Source organism: Scyliorhinus canicula, chromosome 9 (genome assembly GCF_902713615.1).
Source record: "Scyliorhinus canicula chromosome 9, sScyCan1.1, whole genome shotgun sequence".
In the NCBI taxonomy this organism is placed as follows: Eukaryota; Metazoa; Chordata; class Chondrichthyes; order Carcharhiniformes; family Scyliorhinidae; genus Scyliorhinus; species Scyliorhinus canicula.
This window is the reverse complement of record NC_052154.1, coordinates 23,394,081-23,413,119: the sequence shown is the minus strand read 5'-3', so window position 1 is coordinate 23,413,119 and position 19,039 is coordinate 23,394,081. Positions and strand designations below refer to the sequence as shown.

Here is a 19,039-nt window from a genome sequence, read left to right as displayed (position 1 = left end):
TTTGACACAAACATGTTGGACTTTAACCTGGTGTTGTAAGACTTCTTACTGTGCTCACCCCAGTCCAATGCCAGCATCTCCACATCATGGCATCCATTTTGTGAACATTATCTGATAACTTTATTAAAACCAGTTCAAGATGACTACTACCTCTTGTTAACTCCTTGATACACTGGGTGATAACAGCCATACATTGCATTTACCAACTCTGATTGCCGAATAGTTAGGCTTGTTTATGTTTATTTGGTTGAAGCTTAATGTCAAATTAATTTTCTTACTCTCACACAAACCTATCTAGCGCTTTTTCATTGCGTATTTTTAACTTCCTCCAGATGCTTTTATGAGCTTGAAGAAAGCAAAACATTTTCACATTTCACCTTTTATAAAATAATTAGCATCATATAATTTCAAAAGAGTCTCTTATTTAAACTGTTGTCATACTAACATCTTGTCAGTTTATCATGTCACAAATTATTTCACATCTGCATGTGAAAATACATAGTGAGCATTCCTAGTTTTCAACAATTCTACAGGCTTTGCACCGAACTATGTCAGGAAACCGATTGAAATGTGTCTTGAGATCAATGAACTACAATATGCTGGGGGCGAAGAAATGAACCATTCTTAACTGAGCTAGATTGGACAGATCGAACTGTAAACAAATTCTACTCGAGCTTTTTTGCAGTAGAGTAGAAAGAATAAAGTACTGTTTAAAGTGGGCTCCATCTCGGAATGGATTTCTGAGAAATATAAATTGCTTTGCAAACCATGCACTGAAATCATATTTAGATGGTATCAGTGCCTTTGACTTGATTTTGTCGCCGCAGCTTGCGTTTTTCTCTGGTTTGATTTAATTCATTTGATTCACACTTGAGTGGTGTTAACTACCGATTGCTGAAAGGCACATTCAGGAGTTGCAAATAAGGCTGTAGTGCAATATACATTTTCTCAGCTTATTAGCTTTTGGTATGGAAAATTCAAGTGCCATGTTAGCTAGCTGTGCAAACAGCCGATTTTTGTTGCTCATTATATTGGAAATGTGTTATGAACTTGGAAACTAATTATTAATCTAGGATTTGTGTCTTAAGTAAATTTACCCTCAAACTGATTAATACGTGATTGATTGTAATAACTTGAGAACACATCAGATTTTTAAAAAATGGATGACATTTGTACGCTGATTATGGAAGCATATGTAACTGTGGATAAATTAGAATTCACAAGATATTCTCTGGCTAACCCTGCATACCTTGACTTCAACAGGTTTGATTACTGGCAATTCTGCAGAAAAGTCGCACGGTGGCCCAAGGGAAAATAAATCTTGCTGCTTTTAAAACTATACTAAATTGCAATGTATCAAACTTTCCATTGGTGTTGGCACCCAACTTTATGATGCAAGTCAGATATGGGTAACCACAAAGGCAATACACTACTAATGGAATGACAGTTTTCTTATCATTTCATAAGACGAATGGCTGCAAAGATCTACATTAACACTGCTGGAGCTTGTTCCTTGGAGCATGAGAAACAGCAAAGGCCTGCTTCTGGAATAATAAAAGCTGTCGCTGAAGTCTATATCTTAATTGCCTTTTTTTTGTTGTATCCTTCCAGTGCACTTTGATGACTGCAGTGGGAATGAAGGACTGGAGTTTACAATTTCCAACCCCGGATTGCGGGTTGAAGCAGATGGCTCTGTGTTTGCTGTAAAAGGTATGGAGGCCACCATGTCAGGATTCATCATCCAGGCAACATCTATCCATGCACAGGACTCTGCCGATGTTCAGGTTGTGAGAGAAGACAATCACAGTAGTGTTTTGAAGGTAATAACAATAAACCATGCAATAAGTAAACTGACCTGCATTTTTGCACCACCTTCGCGCATTTCTAATTTTGAGTGATTGGAATCAATTGCAATCATCTACTTATCTTACCTGCGCTTATTTACGCTGATGATATTTAAAATTTCTTGAACTTGTTACTTCAAAATGCGTTAATATGGCATCATGCTTAACAGTTCAATACATACAGAGCTTTATGATAGCGCCGTCTGTCTTATAACAGTGATGAATGTTATGGTGAGAAAGAAAATGGACTGGCAACTCTCATGGAAGGTTCCTAATAACAGTCATTCTGTCGATGAAGATGTCAAATGGAGCTTTCTCCATGTGAGGGGAGGATGTTCTGAGGTGAAAGAAAAATCAGTCGTGAAGTCTCCCAGGCTGATTGAAAAGCAGCAGAGGCATAAACTTGCTAGATTGCTCGTTCACTCTTTTCGATGGGTTAATGGCGTGTCTGACATTAGAAAAATCTAAAAGCTGGAAAGGAGAGTAGTAATGAATTCTCAGGAAGCGCTTTTGTCTCGAGAGTTGCCGTTGCAACACAACAGGCGCTGGGCGAACCGATAATTCTGGCAACGGCACTACAGCCAGATCTGCGCCACTTTGTACCAAGTGTGATTTTTTTTTGGCAGGTTTCGTCCTTGTGTGGCCTCAGAAATATAAGCCATAGCTTTGTTTAGAAAATGCCAGAGTCTGTTACAAAGGATGTGATAATCGGACACTTAGGAAATACCAGCAGGATTGGACAAAATCAACTCAGATTTATGTAGGTTTGACTAACCTACTAGAGTTTATTGAGATCTTAACTAGCAAATAGATAAGGGTGAACCAGTGAATGTTCTGCATTTGGATTTTCAGAACGTTTTTGAGAAACTCCCACGTAAGAGGCTATTCTGTAAAATGAAAGCATGTGGGATTGGAAGTAATATATTAGCATGGATTGAGAATTGGTTAGCAGACAGGAAACAGAGAGTAGGAATAAATGGTTCCTGATCACCAAGTCATGGTGCTCATTGGGAAGCTGGTGCAGGCACATATGAATATATGTAGCTTCTGACAAGCATGGCTGAACTGCATTGCAAGCAAAACGGATTACCTAAATTGGTTGTTAGTATAATTGTTAGCACACTCGGGATTGTTCAGTACCATGATCTGTCCAATCGCAGATGGTGTCTAATATTAGATATTATGCTCTCATCCCCCTCCATTCAGCACTCAAATTCATCCTTAGAATGGAGGAGTCTAACAAGCTCCCTTTCCTTAATGTGTTAGTTGAGAAATTCACAAATGAATTATTGTCTCCCACAAGCCTACCTCATTGGTTAATATATGTATTGGGATTCTTACAGTTCCACATGCTATGTGATTTATCTTATCATGAGTCTTGTACATAAGACTCGAACCATTTGCTCAGTGCTAGTGTTACACTGGAATAGGATGCATCAAAGTTACCTTGCAGGATAATGGCTACCCTGACTGCCATGCTCCAGCGCCTCAACAGCAACGTGTTTACTCTGGAAGCACAGTAAATGGCATAACATTGGCATATCATTAACGGGTCTGATTCGGTATTCTCTGGGGCCTCCGCGATGTTCCACATCCACCAGAGGGGGAGGGGGGTAATTACTGACGGCGAGTTTCATTTGCAGTTTTAAAAATTGGGCAACAGGCATTGTAGCTCATGACAGAGAGAGAGGAGGCATGACACACAGATGCACGACCCGAGGGCTGCCGGCCCTGTTGCCAACTGGGCTGGCTGGGGGGGGGGGGGGGGGGGGGGTGGAGAGGGCCTCCGGCAGACCCGGGGGGGTGGAGGTTGCAGGGGTGACGTGGATGACCAGCGGATGGACCGCGAGGTTGGAGTGGGTCATACAAGCATGGACTGCAATTGCTGTGGTCTGCAAGGCAGCCACCTTCCTTTGCACCACACTGCCCCCCCCCCCCCCCCCCCCCCCCCCCCCCCCCCCCCCCCCATCGTGGCCTCTGGTTGTGCAGAGTGCCACTGGGTGTATAGGTGTCTCCACACGACCATTCCCCCACCCACCCCGCACGCCAGCCCAATCCCCAACTGGCCGCCACCCGCTGGCAGGGCAAAATGACCCACACAAGGGTAGCAGCAACAGTAGCCCCTGCAGGAGGGCACTAGATGAGGGCCACGGAGGGTACCGCTGGCATGGATCACACCAGCCGCTGGTACACCTGCCAACAATGACGGAGTGAGGACCAGAGCCCCCCCCCCATCCTCCGGTACTGGGCACCGGCGGGGCCAAGGGTGCAGTGGGCAGGGTGCCGGTGGAATGGCTGAGGATGGATGTAGGGAGGGCTATGAGGAGTGGGGAAATATGGGGGCATGGGCTGCAGTGCAATCTGGGGTCACCGTGGAGCCTGGTGAACCTGGACGGGCAGGTGGTATGCACCATGCTAACATGCTACCATTACCCCATGCAGACAAATAGACTTTGAAATTTAACCAGGAATGGTAACCATCATCCTAGTAGCCTCAGCCTTGCGGGATGCACTGAAGGTGTACGAGCTGCAGCTGCTCAGGGAGGGCGCTGGAGTAACGGAGCTTGCCCCAGACGAACATTAGCCATTTGGTGAGGATGATGAGCCAGCCGCCCAGCAGGCTGAGGAGGGGCAGGTTCAAGAGAGGCACTGGATGAAGCCTCGTGCGTACCGGCTCGGGACAATTGGTTATCCAATGAAAATTTTACGTTTATTGACATCCCAAGAACACAAAAGAATCAACAACATGCTGAAAACAGTCACCACCACAAGCCCCCCCCCCCAGCCCCAATGGTACCTCCATATCAGCGGAAAGGCTCCCAGACGAGCTGCACAGTCCACAGGAAAAGGACACACTGATGCCTTGCCCTAATGGCAGCCCCACATTGGTGGAAAGGATCCCAAATGAGCAGCGCAGACCACCGGAAGAGGACAAACCGATATGGGGCATGGCAGAAGAGAAAGGGAGAGAACTCCCTTTACAGAAAATAATAAGACGAAATACAGAGCAGCCACAAGAACCTCAAAAAACAATTAAGCACAAGGCAAAGCCATCAGCACTCAAGCCAGCGCACGCTCCACTCCCCACCCTCCCCCGGCTCCAGCAACAGCCCCATGTGGGTGAAGAGGTGCCCACAAGCTGCTCAATCCACCGGAAAAGGACAGGCAGTGAATGGTTGAGGAGAGAGAGAGAGCACCCCTCCCCCTCACTAGCACCGGGAAGGATCCCTCAGCCCCTAGTGCACGGGAGCAGGAGGGTCGCAACTGGCGAGCACCTAGCCGCTAGGTCTGAAATAATAATACACAACGAAAATACAATAATAACCATACAATCCCCCCACAATAAAACAAAACCAACATCAGTACAAACGGTACACATGGTCAATTGGGCCGCCCTGCTGCTCTCACAGTCCCCGGCATCCGGTCTCCAGGTACCATCCAGTCCAAAACTGTAAAAACGAGTCTGTTCCTCTTCACTTTCAGCCCGGCAGCAGGCCCACCAAAATCCGTCCGGGCTTCACTCCCAGCCAATGAGCAGAAAGGCAGCCAGTGACATGTATGAGTCCAAAGCGTGGCACCTGGAGGCAGGCAACTCCATCCTCTCTTTCCCCTGAAAGCTACTTCTCCTTCATCCAACTCGTTGTAGCACCATTCTCCCTTGCCATAGTCCAGGTTTCAAAGCTCCAGAAAAGGCAGTCAGCATACAGAATAACGCACCAGGCCAGGGAGCAAGGTTACAGCCAGAAGCAGCTCAAGCTCAGAGACCGATTTCCCCTTCAACATCTCAGAGTGTGAGCTACTCCGGTGGAATGTGAGCTCCCCCAATGAGGGGGGTTAGGTGTCCCAAGTGTGATGCTCCCCTGTTCTGCCTGCTGCCGACCAGTCCTGCCAGGGACAGGAGTTGGGGTGGGGGGGAGTTCAAGGTGCTGTGCTGTTCCGGCACTTCCCCTGTGATGGTCACCTGCGTGGGCCCAGTCACCTCCTCCTCCTCAGGGTGTCGAATGGCCCCTGGGCTACTCCATGGGACGGGGTGGCAGTGGAGCTATTCCCAGTAGCTCCCCTGCCACCTGGCGTTGCCAGTCCTGGAGGCCCATGCCTGCCCCGACCAGGGTCTCGATACTCACGGCCATGGAGCACAGCACGTGGACCACCTCCCACTGAAACTGCACCACATCATGCTGCGACTGTGCTGCCACCTTCTCGGTCTGTGCCACATCAGCCAGTGACTGCGCCATCTACCTCTGGGAATTTGCCACTTCAGCCAGCGCCGAAGCAATACCGCTGATGCCCTCAGCCATGACCCACTGTGACTGGGCTTGCTCAGGAGTGCCGCTGCAATGTCCAGGTGGCCCTGGCACATGGCTGCCCATGATAGAGCAGCCCTGCTCTGAGCCTCGGCCACCACCCACACAGAGTGTCCCAGACATTGGACATCCTGACCCATGGCCAAAATCTTCGTCCCCCAAAGCCTCCACTGTGGATGCCACCCTTGTTGGCCTGGTGTCACGCATGGTCAGCGCCACCTCCTCTCCTGCAGGCGGTTGGACTCCTCCAACTGCATCTGCAAGCACTGGATGGTTGACGACGTCCCCTCATGTAGTCCCTGGCTCTGAGACTGCATGTCCACTATAGATGGGTCTGGCCTTTCCAGACTTCCCTTTCCGCCCTGTCCGGATGGCAGCTAGTCCCTGGAATCAGGCCACCCTCCAACCATCCGTTCCCTTGGGGGTTCCTATCTCCACCTGCTGTACTGCTGCACATGTGTGGTCTGCACCAAATAATATCCCAGGAGCCTCTTCACTAAGTTGCCCAACCGAGGTGAGTGCCTCTGGGTTGGTGGAGCGTGTTGGAGACAGTTGTGATGGGAAGTCAGTGTCGTCCCCAGACTGGTGCTCCAGGCAGTGCCAGCCCTAGGGTTGCTGGCGCCCCGGGCAAGCTGAACTTCAGCGCCCTTCGGGGGGGGGGGGGGGGGGGGGTGAGGGGGGCGGGGCCGAGGCCGAGGGGGGGGGGCCGAGGGGGGGGGCCGAGGGGGGGTGGGCGGGGAGGGGCCGAGGCCGGCGGCGGGCGGGGGGGTGGACGGAGGGGGGGGGGACGGATGGGGCGGACAGAGGGGGGGGTGGACCGAGGGGGGGGGCGGACGGAGGGGGCCGCCCTGGGGAGGGCGGCCACCGCGCATGCGCTGGTTGGCACCGGCCCAACTGCGCATGCGCGGGACCCGAGTCTCTGGCGCCCCCTAGCACATGGCGCCCCGAGCGACTGCCCGAGTTGCCGGTACCTTGGGCCGGCCCTGGCTCCAGGACGCAGGATGGTCCACCTCTCCTCCACAGCATCAAGTAGGTTCTCCAGCTCAGTATCCGTGAATCGGGGTGTCACTCTCCTTGCTGCCATCTTGTTGGCTAGGATGAGTGTATGCGGGGAATAGAGATTTACATGCAGCTTTTCAGCCTCTTGAGTGTCAATCCCAACTCTGACGAATCAGACACCGTTTTTTCATTGGAATCAGTCATGTTCCATGTGACGTCGATGCTAGCCCATTAACGGTCGGGGGATTGCCAATTTTGCTGTTGCAGAACACTACCGATTCACTCCTGGCGTCAACACTTTGTTTCTGGCACAGGGAAGTCTACCGCATGTGTCTGAATAATTGGAGGATTCTATCAAACAGTACGTCTCTTTGGCTATTCACAGAAGGCAAGGTACTGACTGTGCAAAACCAGCCTGCTTGAACTTAATATCTGACACGGATTTGGTTCTGCAATTGGACAACTGAATTACACTAACAACCAATCTTAGATTATCAGTCAGGTTGGTACTGTGGCTCACTTTTACTTACTAGAAGCTAAATATATTCATCCATAGGGAAATATTCTCTACAGGAAAAATGACATGTCCAGGCACTGTGCTTTGATGAAATTAAGCAAAAGCCTTTGGGACCGTTGTTCCCTGGCACATTCTAATAATAATAATCGCTTATTGCTATTATTATTATTAGAATGCGCCAGGGAACGACTGTCCCAAAGGCTTTTGTTTAATTCCATTCTCCATGGCAATGAACTCTGCAGGTCAGAGTTGACCTGCCATCCAATCAGCACCCTTTTCTCATGCTGTACAAATTAGTGCTCCCTTTGAAATTTGGCATTCTTGGATCTGTCCAGATGAGTTTAAGGTGAGAAGCTTCAACAGCATGTCTCTTTCTTCTGTTATTAATTATTCTGATATTTTCCTGAAATATTTTTAATATATTTCAGAGCGATTAATTTCCTCCTGAGATATGTTTCTGTGGGAAAAATAAATGAGTTGGCGGTCATGTCAGAGGTTAAAGTTGAAAAGGTTTGAAGCCAAACCGAAACTGCCTTAGTTTCCCTGCACCCAACCCCCACTTCCTCTTTTGACGGAGGTGGGGTGAAGGGCAGGCGACCGATCCACTCATGTGGTTGATCATTTAAATTTTATAAGCCGGCAGGTGAGAACGTCCGAATGCTGGAGATAAGTTTGCTCACAGCCCAGCGAGGGGTCCTCTCCATGGACTGTTTCCCTGAGGCTCGACAAGTTACCTAGTAATACACCCCGCCACTTATACGCTCACGATTTGCCCTGTCGGATTTGCCCTGTGTTCCCTCAGTCGGAACACCTCCCCCCCCCCCACCACCCCACTCGCAATCGGACCAACCTCCCTCCCACACCTTCGGCCCACAACATCAGCCCCTCCTCTCTCAACCCCTCTTTTCCGCTGCAGCCATGTTGCTGCAAGCTTCATGCCAAACAGGCCTCTTATCTGTCAGCCATGTTGGCTATGTGCTGAATTCAGGCAAGAAAACAATATTCCAAGGAGCATGCTAGTTTTAAAAGAAACTGCAGGAAACACACTATACCACCAACGTCCCACCCACCCCCGCTGCAACTTAACTGCATGAAACTGCCCTCCTGGGTAATATCCAGACCATTGTCTGCTAATTCACTAGAAATCTGGGGCGGGATTCTCCGACCCCCTGCCGGGTCGGAGAATCGGCAGGGGTCAGCGTGAATCCCGCCCCTGTTGGCTGTCGAATTCTCCGGCACCGGAGTTTCGGCGGGGACAGGAATCACGGCGCGGCAGTTGGCGGCCGCTCGCAGCGACCCCCCCCCCCACCCCGGCGATTCTCCTACCCGCAATGGCCCAAAGTCCGGCTGGTTCTATGCCGGTCCCGCCGGCGTAAATTGGACTAGGTCCCTTACCGGCGGGACATGGCGGTGCGGGCGGGCTCCGAGGTCCTGGGAGGGGGTGCGGAGAGCGATCTGCCCTCACGGTGACCTGGCCTGCGATCGGGGCCCACCGATCCGCGGGCGGGCCTGTGCCGTGGGGGCACTCTTTTCCTACGCGCTGGCCATGTAAGCCTCCGCCATAGCCGACGCGTAGGTGAAACCTCCTGCGCATGCACGGAGATGACGTCAGCAGCCGCTGACGCTCCGGCCGGCGGAGTCCCTTCAGCCCCGGCTGGCGTGGCGCCAAAGGCCTTCCACGCAGGCGGGGTGCAAACCACTCCGGTGCCGGCCTAGCCCCTGAGGTTTCGGGGGATTCCGCACCTTTGGGGCGGCCCGACGCCGGAGTGGTTGACGCCACTCCATCCCGCTGGGAACCCCTGCCCCGCCGGGTTCGGGAGAATCCCGCCCCTGATATCTGTCGAAGCATTTACAAGGCAGGACAGGTGGAACATGAAAAGTTGAAAAAAGGACATGAAAGCTCGCAGTTTTGTGGGAACTGGGCGAGTTTTTCGGCACTGAATTGAAGCATCCTGAGTTAAAATTAATGAATTTAGCTCAAAGGTACGCTAGTTTCATTGTTTCATGAAAGAAAGAAGAAAGAAATTTCCCTTTTGTATTGCATTTCATGACCTCAGGACACCCCAAAGCACTTCACTACCAGTGTAGTAATTCTTGTAATGCAGGAAAAGCCAGTGACACAAGATCAAAGATCACCCACCAGAGAATTGACAGCCGGACTTCCCATACTTTCCATTACGCCGCAAGCTGTATCAGCAATCACTGAACTACTTATCTGGCCATAACCTAGAACCACTGCAGTCATGATGACACTGCTCCCACAATGATGTTGGGGCGGGAATTTGGGAATATTAATCCAGCAAAAATGAAGGAACAAGAACAAAATGTCTGCGATGTACCTTGGAGGAGAGCTTAGAGCTGATGATCACCTTACATCATCGCTGCTCTTGTCTTGGTGCTAGCTAGGTCACGGGGTGGGAGGTGCTGGCGAAGGAACATTCCTGATTTGCTGCAGTGCAACCTTTAGAATGTACATAATCCAAACGCAATGAAAATGAAAATCGCTTATTGTCACGAGTAGGCTTCAATTAAGTTACTGTGAAAAGCCCCTAGTCGCCACATTCCGGCACCTGTTCGGGGAGGCTGTTACGGGAATTGAACCGTGCTGCTGGCCTGCCTTGGTCTGCTTTCAAAGCCAGCAATTTAGCCCAGTGAGCTAATAGGCCACTGATGGAGAACGTGGCCATTTAGCTGAATTATAAGGATATCAATCAAATTAATTGCTCTGTTCTTGATGGTGTTGAGTTCATGTTTTTGTGGCTCGACCCGCATCGGAGTGTGGTGGGTATTCCATGATCCTCCTGATATAAACCCACCCACCACCTGCAAGGTTTATAGGAGTTAGGATTTGAGACACTTGTTACAGAGTTCCCAGCATTTGCTTTTTACTTCTAGTCATAGTATTGATAATGTTCTGTTCAGCTAAACTTCTAGTCAATGGTGACAGCTGAGATTTTGACAGTGGGGAACTTGGTGGTTTTGTTGAACGTTGAGGAGAGGCTGCTGAGTTGTTTCCCTTTTGAGATAGTCACCATCTAGCATCTATTCAAAACGAGAGAAAGAAACAATTCATAATAATGTAGTGGCTTTCATATATTCAGGATGCCCAATGAAGTTCTTTTGAAGTTTAGTCTGCATTGGAAATCTGCTAGACAATCTGCTAATAACTGTGCCTCAAACCATCATGAATTAAATTTCTAGGTACGCTTATAATGATGTTGCTTGAGGGATAAATTTTGGCAAGGACTCCCTTGCTCTTCTTGGAATAGTGCCATTGGCATCTTTATGTCCATATAAGAGGAAAGCAGAATCTAGGTTGAACATTTCACTCTCGAGGCGGTCTGTATTGCACTGAAGTGGTCGAGTCCCTGGAGTGACGCTTGAACCCGTGATCTTCTATGTCAGTTCTATAATTAAGCGGGGCCTGACACCTGTGGTGAAAATGTAACTTAACACTTGTCAACACAAACCTGGAGATCTTCCAGGTCTTGCTGGAGGCTGGCATTGACTGCTTCGTTATTGGAAGTGCAATAAATGGACCTGGTTAATTGTCAGTGAAAATGCCCCCTCCTTGCCCTTGTGACCAAGGGAAGGTCATCGACGAAGCACACCAAGATGATTGTACCGAGAACATACTGCTATTTTCTCCCAAGGGTGTGCTGAAGTGTGAAATTCTATTCATGCTCCACTAATACAGTGGGATATCACTGTGTTGGCTATCGGAGGTTCCGGTGCTGGAGCACTCCATTATTTGCCCACATTCCCTGATTCCCAACTCTGCATTTATTTCTTTTCATCTGAATATTTTGCTAACCATGTTTTCCACGAAATATCCTTTGCGACTACTGAAATACACATTGGGAACACATGCAGTACTCTTAAAAGCTAAAAATGTTGTTTTTCTCCACCCCAATATTTTGAGTGATTTCTTCAAGTTTTTCAATAGCCTTTAATTCTGTGCAACTTGCTGCAGCAGCTCTGTAACTGGACATTCCAGACTTAACAGCCTGGATTTTCATCCTCTAGGTGGGTCACAGGTGTTGAGAAAATTCCCAACCCAGCCCACTATTCAGAGAAGGAAGTGCTCTGAACGGCAGGGTCGTCGTGGGGGGGGGGGGGGGGGGGGGGGGGGGCTTAGAGCCAGCCCCAGGGGCTGCTGTGTGTAGAGGCGGCCTGTTTCAAAAGTCGGCTTCGCTGCTATGGGACATTGTTGTAGTTAATTTAAAAACCCAAAGGTCTTGCAGCCACCTCCCACCCCCGCCCCCAAGATCCCTCCTCCCCAAACACTCCCCATACCCAATCTGCGCCATGTTCTGTCCCCATATTAAGCTTGCCTTTCCACCCATCCCCATGACACCCCATGCCCCCTCCCATTCTTAGTTATACCCTTCCACCCACCCCCATGGCACCTCATGCCCACCAATGCCAATCTCCACCCTTCCATGCACTCCCATGACATGTCCTGCCCCTATGCCAAGCTCTGCCCTTCCACCTACACAGGTGCATGGAAGGGCAGAGATTGTCATGGGGGGCATGAGGGTCCTTGGGGGCATGAGGAGGACCCTTTGAACTTCCCTCTTAAAGGATCCCCTCATGCAGACTATGGCTCATTACTCCTCTGGGGTGCCCTGAACTCTTTAAAATCCTGACCCAACGACATGAAAATTTTGGAGGAGTGAGACATGCCTATCTCCACAATGGAGTTGGCCAGAGCAGGTGTGCCGGATGACAGGAACCAACCTGCACCCTTGATGGTACTCCCAAATATCAGACAGCCCGGGAATAGGGTCAGGACTCTGGGAATCGAAACATCCCGGCTCGGTGGGAACCAAGACCAACACGGGAAAGAGTACACAATTAATGTGTAATTAGGCTCGACTTTGCGAAGCCCTCCCAGCTAGAAATTGGCCGACGCACAGTTCAATTAATCACTTCTGTTGGCTGCTCTGGGGATTTATCGTTTTGTTTTTGCAAACAGAAATTATTTTTTTCATTCAGTTAAACCAAAATATATACTATTGGCTAGGAGTGCTTTTTGCAGCAAATTTGATATAATAATATAATAATAATCGCTTATTGTCACAAGTGGGCTTCAATGAAGCCTGCGCACCGCGGTCGGCCGGAGCGCGCCTGCGCACCGCGGTCGGGTGGAGCGCGCCTGCGCACCGCAGTCGGGTGGAGCTTTGGACTCGGCGGCTGGGGAAGGAGCAGAAAGGGCGCGAATTCTCCAGAATCGACGGCAATGCCACCATGGGTGAGTTTTATTTATTCTTTATCTTTATATTTTGATCTATTTTAAAACTCTTCTCTGCACCCTCTCTGTAGCTGTCAACTGTCGTGCCCAGAATTTGACATTTGGGACAGAACCAGTATTTTATAAAGACTCATCATGGCCTCTTAACTTTTGCCCTCTTACCCTTTATACTTAAAGCCCAGGGTCCTATAAATGGGAGATTCTCAGAGACTTGACTGCAAGCTGCTGGAGCTCGGATCTTGAACAGAGCTTTTATATCTGGATTTGGGGACCCTTTATGCACTGGCATAGTGCAAAACAGGCCCCACATGACCAGGGTTTTGTGAAGAAGAAGGGATCTGGAAATGTGTTGACTGCGAAAATTATATTTGTGGAAATTGGGTGAAGTAGTTTGATGAGACTTGGTGCTAAAGCTTTACAGAAATTAAGATGGAATTTGATTTGAAGAAGTTCAACGTTTTGAAGGATATTGTGGCTGAAATGAAAGCAATACGTGCTGAATGAGCTGACCGAAATGTGTGAGATATGTCTTTGTATCTGCTATGTGTAATTTATCGGTCATATTATTGCAATTTTCCTGTTAATTCATGTTTAATTTACGTTGATTTTGGTGTGATTGCTAATATAAAAGTGAAGTCTTGTATATTGGTCTTAGTTGGGTTGTTTGTAGTTTGTTTCCACAAGGGTCATAACAGTATTTCCATGACGTTGCTGCTCTTATTCTTCTCCATGGGGGTTGCAGAGGAGGGAGGCACAACTTTCGAGACATAACATCTCACCCATTGCTGCAAAGCAAAATGACTGAAGAAGAGAACAATATCCCTAGAATCCCAGCGCTAAGGGGAAATTGACTAACTCTTACAGCGCAATTTAACCTCAGGCAGCCGTCCTATACCTTAGAGATGACCTAGAGGCAGCTTGGGGCCTGTCGTGAAGGTGAGTGAGTGCCTTTAAATTTCCTTACCTTTCACCGGGAGCAGGGTTTGAGGGAATATCAGGTAAGCTCTTCGTTTCTTTTTCTTCTTCTTGTTTTTTTTTAAATCTAGAGGTGATGTCAGGGAAGGCAGTACAATGCTCCTCCTGCAGAATGTTTGAGGTGAGGGACGCCGTCAGTGTCCCTGCTGATTTCATCTGTGGGAAGTGCACCCAACTCCAGCTCCTCAAAACCGTGTTAGGGACCTGGAGCTTGAGCTGGATGAACTTCGGATCATTCGGGAGGCAGAGGGGGTCATAGATAGGAGCTTCAGGGAAGTAGTTACACCAAAGACTGGAGATAGATGGGTAACTGTAAGAGGGACTGGGAAGAAGCAGTCAGTGCAGGGACCCCCTGCGGTCGTTCCCCTGAGTAACAAGTATACCGTTTTGGATACTTGTGGGGGGGACGACTTACCAGGGGTAAGCCATGGGGTACGGGCCTCTGGCACGGAGTCTGTCCCTGTTGCTCAGAAGGGAAGGGGGGAAAGGAGTAGAACATTAGTAATTGGGGACTCAATAGTCAGGGGCACAGATAGGAGATTTTGTGGGAGCGAGAGAGACTCACGTTTGGTATGTTGCCTCCCAGGTGCAAGGGTACCTGATGTCTCGGATCGTGTTTTCTGGGTCCTTAAGGGGGAGGGGGAGCAGCCCCAAGTCGTAGTCCACATTGGCACTAACGACATAGGTAGGAAAGGGGACAAGGATGTCAGGCAGGCCTTTAGGGAGCTAGGATGGAAGCTCAGAGCGAGAACAAACAGAGTTGTTATCTCTGGGTTGTTGCCCGTGCCACGTGATAGTGAGATGAGGAATAGGGAGAGAGAGCAATTAAACACGTGGCTACAGGGATGGTGCAGGCGGGAGGGATTCAGATTTCTGGATAACTGGGGCTCTTTCTGGGGAAGGTGGGACCTCTATAGACAGGATGGTCTACATCTGAACCTGAGGGGCACCAATATCCTGGGGGGGGAGATTTGTTAGTGCTCTTTGGGGGGGGTTTAAACTAATTCAGCAGGGGCATGGGAACCTGGATTGTAGTTTTGGGGTACGGGAGATTGAGAGTATAGAGGTCAGGAGCACAGATTTGACTTCGCAGGAGGGTGCCAGTGTTCAGGTAGGTGGTTTGAAGTGTGTCTACTTCAATGCCAGGAGTATACGAAATAAGGTAGGCGAACTGGCAGCATGGGTTGGTACCTGGGACTTCGATGTTGTGGCCATTTCAGAGACATGGATAGAGCAGGGACAGGAATGGTTGTTGCAGGTTCCGGGGTTTAGGTGTTTTAGTAAGGTCAGAGAAGGGGGCAAAAGAGAGGGAGGTGTGGCGCTGCTTGTCAAGGACAGTATTACAGTGGCGGAAAGGATGCTAGATGGGGACTCTTCTTCCGAGGTAATATGGGCTGAGGTTAGAAACAGGAAAGGAGAGGTCACCCTGTTGGGAGTTTTCTATAGGCCACCTAATAGTTCTAGGGATGTAGAGGAAAGGATGGCGAAGATGATTCTGGAAAAGAGCGAAAGTAACAGGGTAGTTGTTATGGGAGACTTTAACTTTCCAAATATTGACTGGAAAATATATAGTTTGAGTACATTAGATGGGTCTTTCTTTGTACAATGTGTGCAGGAGGGTTTCCTGACACAATATGCTGACAGGCCAACAAGAGGCGAGGCCACATTGGATTTGGTTTTGGGTAATGAACCAGGCCAGGTGTTAGATCTGGAGGTAGGTGAGCACTTTGGAAACAGTGACCACAATTCGGTGACCTTTACATTAGTGATGGAAAGGGTTAAGTATACCCCGCAGGGCAAGAGTTATAGCTGGGGGAAGGGCAATTATGATGCCATTAGACATGACTTAGGATGTGTAGGTTGGAGAAGTAGGCTGCAAGGGTTGGGCACACTGGATATGTGGAGCTTGTTCAAGGAACAGCTATTGCATGTTCTTGATAAGTACGTACCAGTCAGGCAGGGAGGAAGGGGTCGAGCGAGGGAACCGTGGTTTACCAAATAAGTGGAATCTCTTGTTAAGAGGAAGAAGGAGGCCAATGTGAAGATGAGGCGTGAAGTTTCAGTTGGGGCGCTTGATAGTTACAAGGAAGCGAGGAAGGATCTAAAGAGAGAGCTAAGACGAGCAAGGAGGGGACATGAGAAGTCTTTGGCAGGTAGGATCAAGGAAAACCCAAAAGCTTTCTATAGGTATGTCAGGAATAAAAGAATGACTAGGGTAAGAGTAGGGCCAGTCAAGGACAGTGGTGGGAAGTTGTGTGTGGAGGCTGAGGAGATAAGCGAGATACTAAATGAATACTTTTCGTCAGTATTCACTCAGGAAAAAGATAATATTGTGGAGGAGAATGCTGAGACCCAGGCTATTAGAATAGATGGCATTGAGGTGCGTAGGGAAGAAGTGTTGGCAATTCTGGACAAGGTGAAAATAGATAAGTCCCCGGAGCCTGATGGGATTTATCTTAGGATTCTCTGGGAAGCCAGGGAAGAGATTGCTGAGCCTTTGGCTTTGATTTTTAGGTCATCATTGGCTACAGGAATAGTGCCAGAGGACTGGAGGATAGCAAATGTGGTCCCTTTGTTCAAGAAGGGGAGTAGAGATAACCCCGGTAACTATAGGCCGGTGAGCCTAACGTCTGTGGTGGGTAAAGTCTTGGAGAGGATTATAAAAGATACAATTTATAATCATCTAGATAGGAATAATATGATTAGGGATAGTCAGCATGGTTTTGTGAAGGGTAGGTCATGCCTCACAAACCTTATCGAGTTCTTTGAGAAGGTGACTGAACAGGTAGACGAGGGTAGAGCAGTTGATGTGGTGTATATGGATTTCAGTAAAGCGTCTGATAAGGTTCCCCATGGTCGGCTATTGCAGTAAATACGGAGGCTGGGGATTGAGGGTGATTTAGAGATGTGGATCAGAAATTGGCTAGTTGAAAGAAGACAGAGAGTGGTAGTTGATGGGAAATGTTCAGAATGGAATTCAGTTACGAGTGGCGTACCACAAGGATCTGTTCTGGGGCCGTTGCTGTTTGTCATTTTTATAAATGACCTAGAGGAGGGTGCAGAAGGATGGGTGAGTAAATTTGCAGACGACACTAAAGTCGGTGGAGTTGTAGACAGTGCGGAAGGATGTTGCAGGTTACAGAGGGACATAGATAAGCTGCAGAGCTGGGCTGAGAGGTGGCAAATGGAGTTTAATGTGGAGAAGTGTGAGGTGATTCACTTTGGAAAGAATAACAGGAATGCGGAATATTTGGCTAATGGTAAAATTCTTGGTAGTGTGGATGAGCAGAGGGATCTCGGTGTCCATGTACATAGATCCCTGAAAGTTGCCACCCAGGTTGATAGGGTTGTGAAGAAGGCCTATGGTGTGTTGGCCTTTATTGGTAGAGGGATTGAGTTCCGGAGCCATGAGGTTATGTTGCAGTTGTACAAAACTCTAGTACGGCCGCATTTGGAGTATTGCGCACAGTTCTGGTCGCCTCATTATAGGAAGGACGTGGAAGCTTTGGAACGGGTGCAGAGGAGATTTACCAGGATGTTGCCTGGTATGGAGGGAAAATCTTATGAGGAAAGGCTGATGGACTTGAGGTTGTTTTCGTTAGAGAGAAGAAGGTTAAGAGGTGACTTAATAGAGGCATACAAAATGATCAGAGGGTTAGATAGGGTGGACAGCGAGAGCCTTCTCCCGCGGATGGAGGTGGCTAGCACGAGGGGACATATCCTTAAATTGAGGGGTAATAGATATAGGACAGAGGTCAGAGGTGGGTTTTTTACGCAAAGAGTGGTGAGGCCGTGGAATGCCCTATCTGCAACAGTAGTGAACTCGCCAACATTGAGGGCATTTAAAAGTTTATTGGATAAGCATATGGATGATAAGGGCATAGCGTAGGTTAGATGGCCTTTAGTTTTTTTCCATGTCGGTGCAACATCGAGGGCCGAAGGGCCTGTTCTGCGCTGTATCATTCTATGTTCTAAAGATAAAGAGGTCAGTGAATAGCTCTAGAACGGGTGCAACTACGTTTTCTATAGGTTTTTTGGTGATATTTAATGAAATATTTAAGTGGGGCTTTGGGGCATACAATCAAGATTTGCCCCGGGCATCACCAGACCTCTGCACGCCACTGAAACCAACCCCCTATTTAACTGGGGGTGGGAGTGGGGAGGAGGGGGGAGTTTGGGGGGGGGGGGGGGGGGGAGTGGGAGTTGTGTAGATGCCAAATCACCTGGACTTCTAAAGTGGGGGACCCACTGGCTTAACGTTGTCTGTCTGCCATTTAAATACAGTGGGAAGTGGCTAGCAGCTGGGAATAAGATATTGGGCAGCTTGAAGCAGCCATTGAAGGAACAGTCACAGGCACTAATGGTTGGGTTGTGGGTGGTAGGAGAGCCTGGTTGAGGGGACTTCTAACATTTCTTGGACAAACATTCTTAAGAGTTAAAAATAACTCAGTATTTCTGGGATTCCTGGAGTTCAATGCTCCAGGCTGGCACTAAGTATGATTTTGTTTATATCCCTATCAAATCTCGGTTCAAATGCAATGTTGTCTGAGGAGAATTAATTCACAATAATTCTTTGCATGCGGGATGGTGGTGTATGGTGCCATAGGGGATGGGTAGAAGAGTAGAGCTTGGCATGGGGCCAGCAGGTGACAGGGGTGGGGCATGGGGTGTGAAACACTGTTAAATTTGTACAATTGACAGTAACCCAATATTGATTGATTGAAGTTTACAAATGAAACATAGTTTGCTTTTTCGCCACCTTCTATCATGGGTCATCTCGACTTTTATTAAATGAGTAAAACATATAGGAGAGTTAAAGTTTTGCTGCGGGATGCCTAAGCTGCCATTAAGCTTGTTCCAAGGGAAAACAGTCGAGACCACAGGAAAAGATTAAAAGCATCTCAAGAGACACTGTAAATTAGAGTCTAACGATTATTTGATTAAAAATTAATTATAAGATAATGCAGTGTTAAAATAATTTATTTTTCGCTCATCTGTTGAACTGTTAATGCATAAAGCATAAAGCCATTGGGACCAGCAAGGGACATGGCTCAGCAAACATTAAACGGGCCTCTTGTCTTATCTAATACAGCGGTTTGAGAAACAATCTCTTTTGTCAGCATTTCCTCTCCCCTGGTAATTAACA

The 19,039-nt window shown here is 48.4% G+C and overlaps 1 protein-coding gene across 1 annotated transcript in view; it reads left to right on the top strand.

The window, feature by feature from the left end:
• Positions 1 to 19,039, top strand: part of cdh13 (cadherin 13, H-cadherin (heart)) — a 1,126,050-nt gene that overhangs the window by 352,362 nt on the left and 754,649 nt on the right. The window contains exon 3 of the mRNA XM_038806328.1: positions 1,612 to 1,820. Coding sequence (XP_038662256.1) covers positions 1,612 to 1,820 — 209 coding nt within the window. The remainder of the gene's footprint in view (positions 1 to 1,611; positions 1,821 to 19,039) is intronic.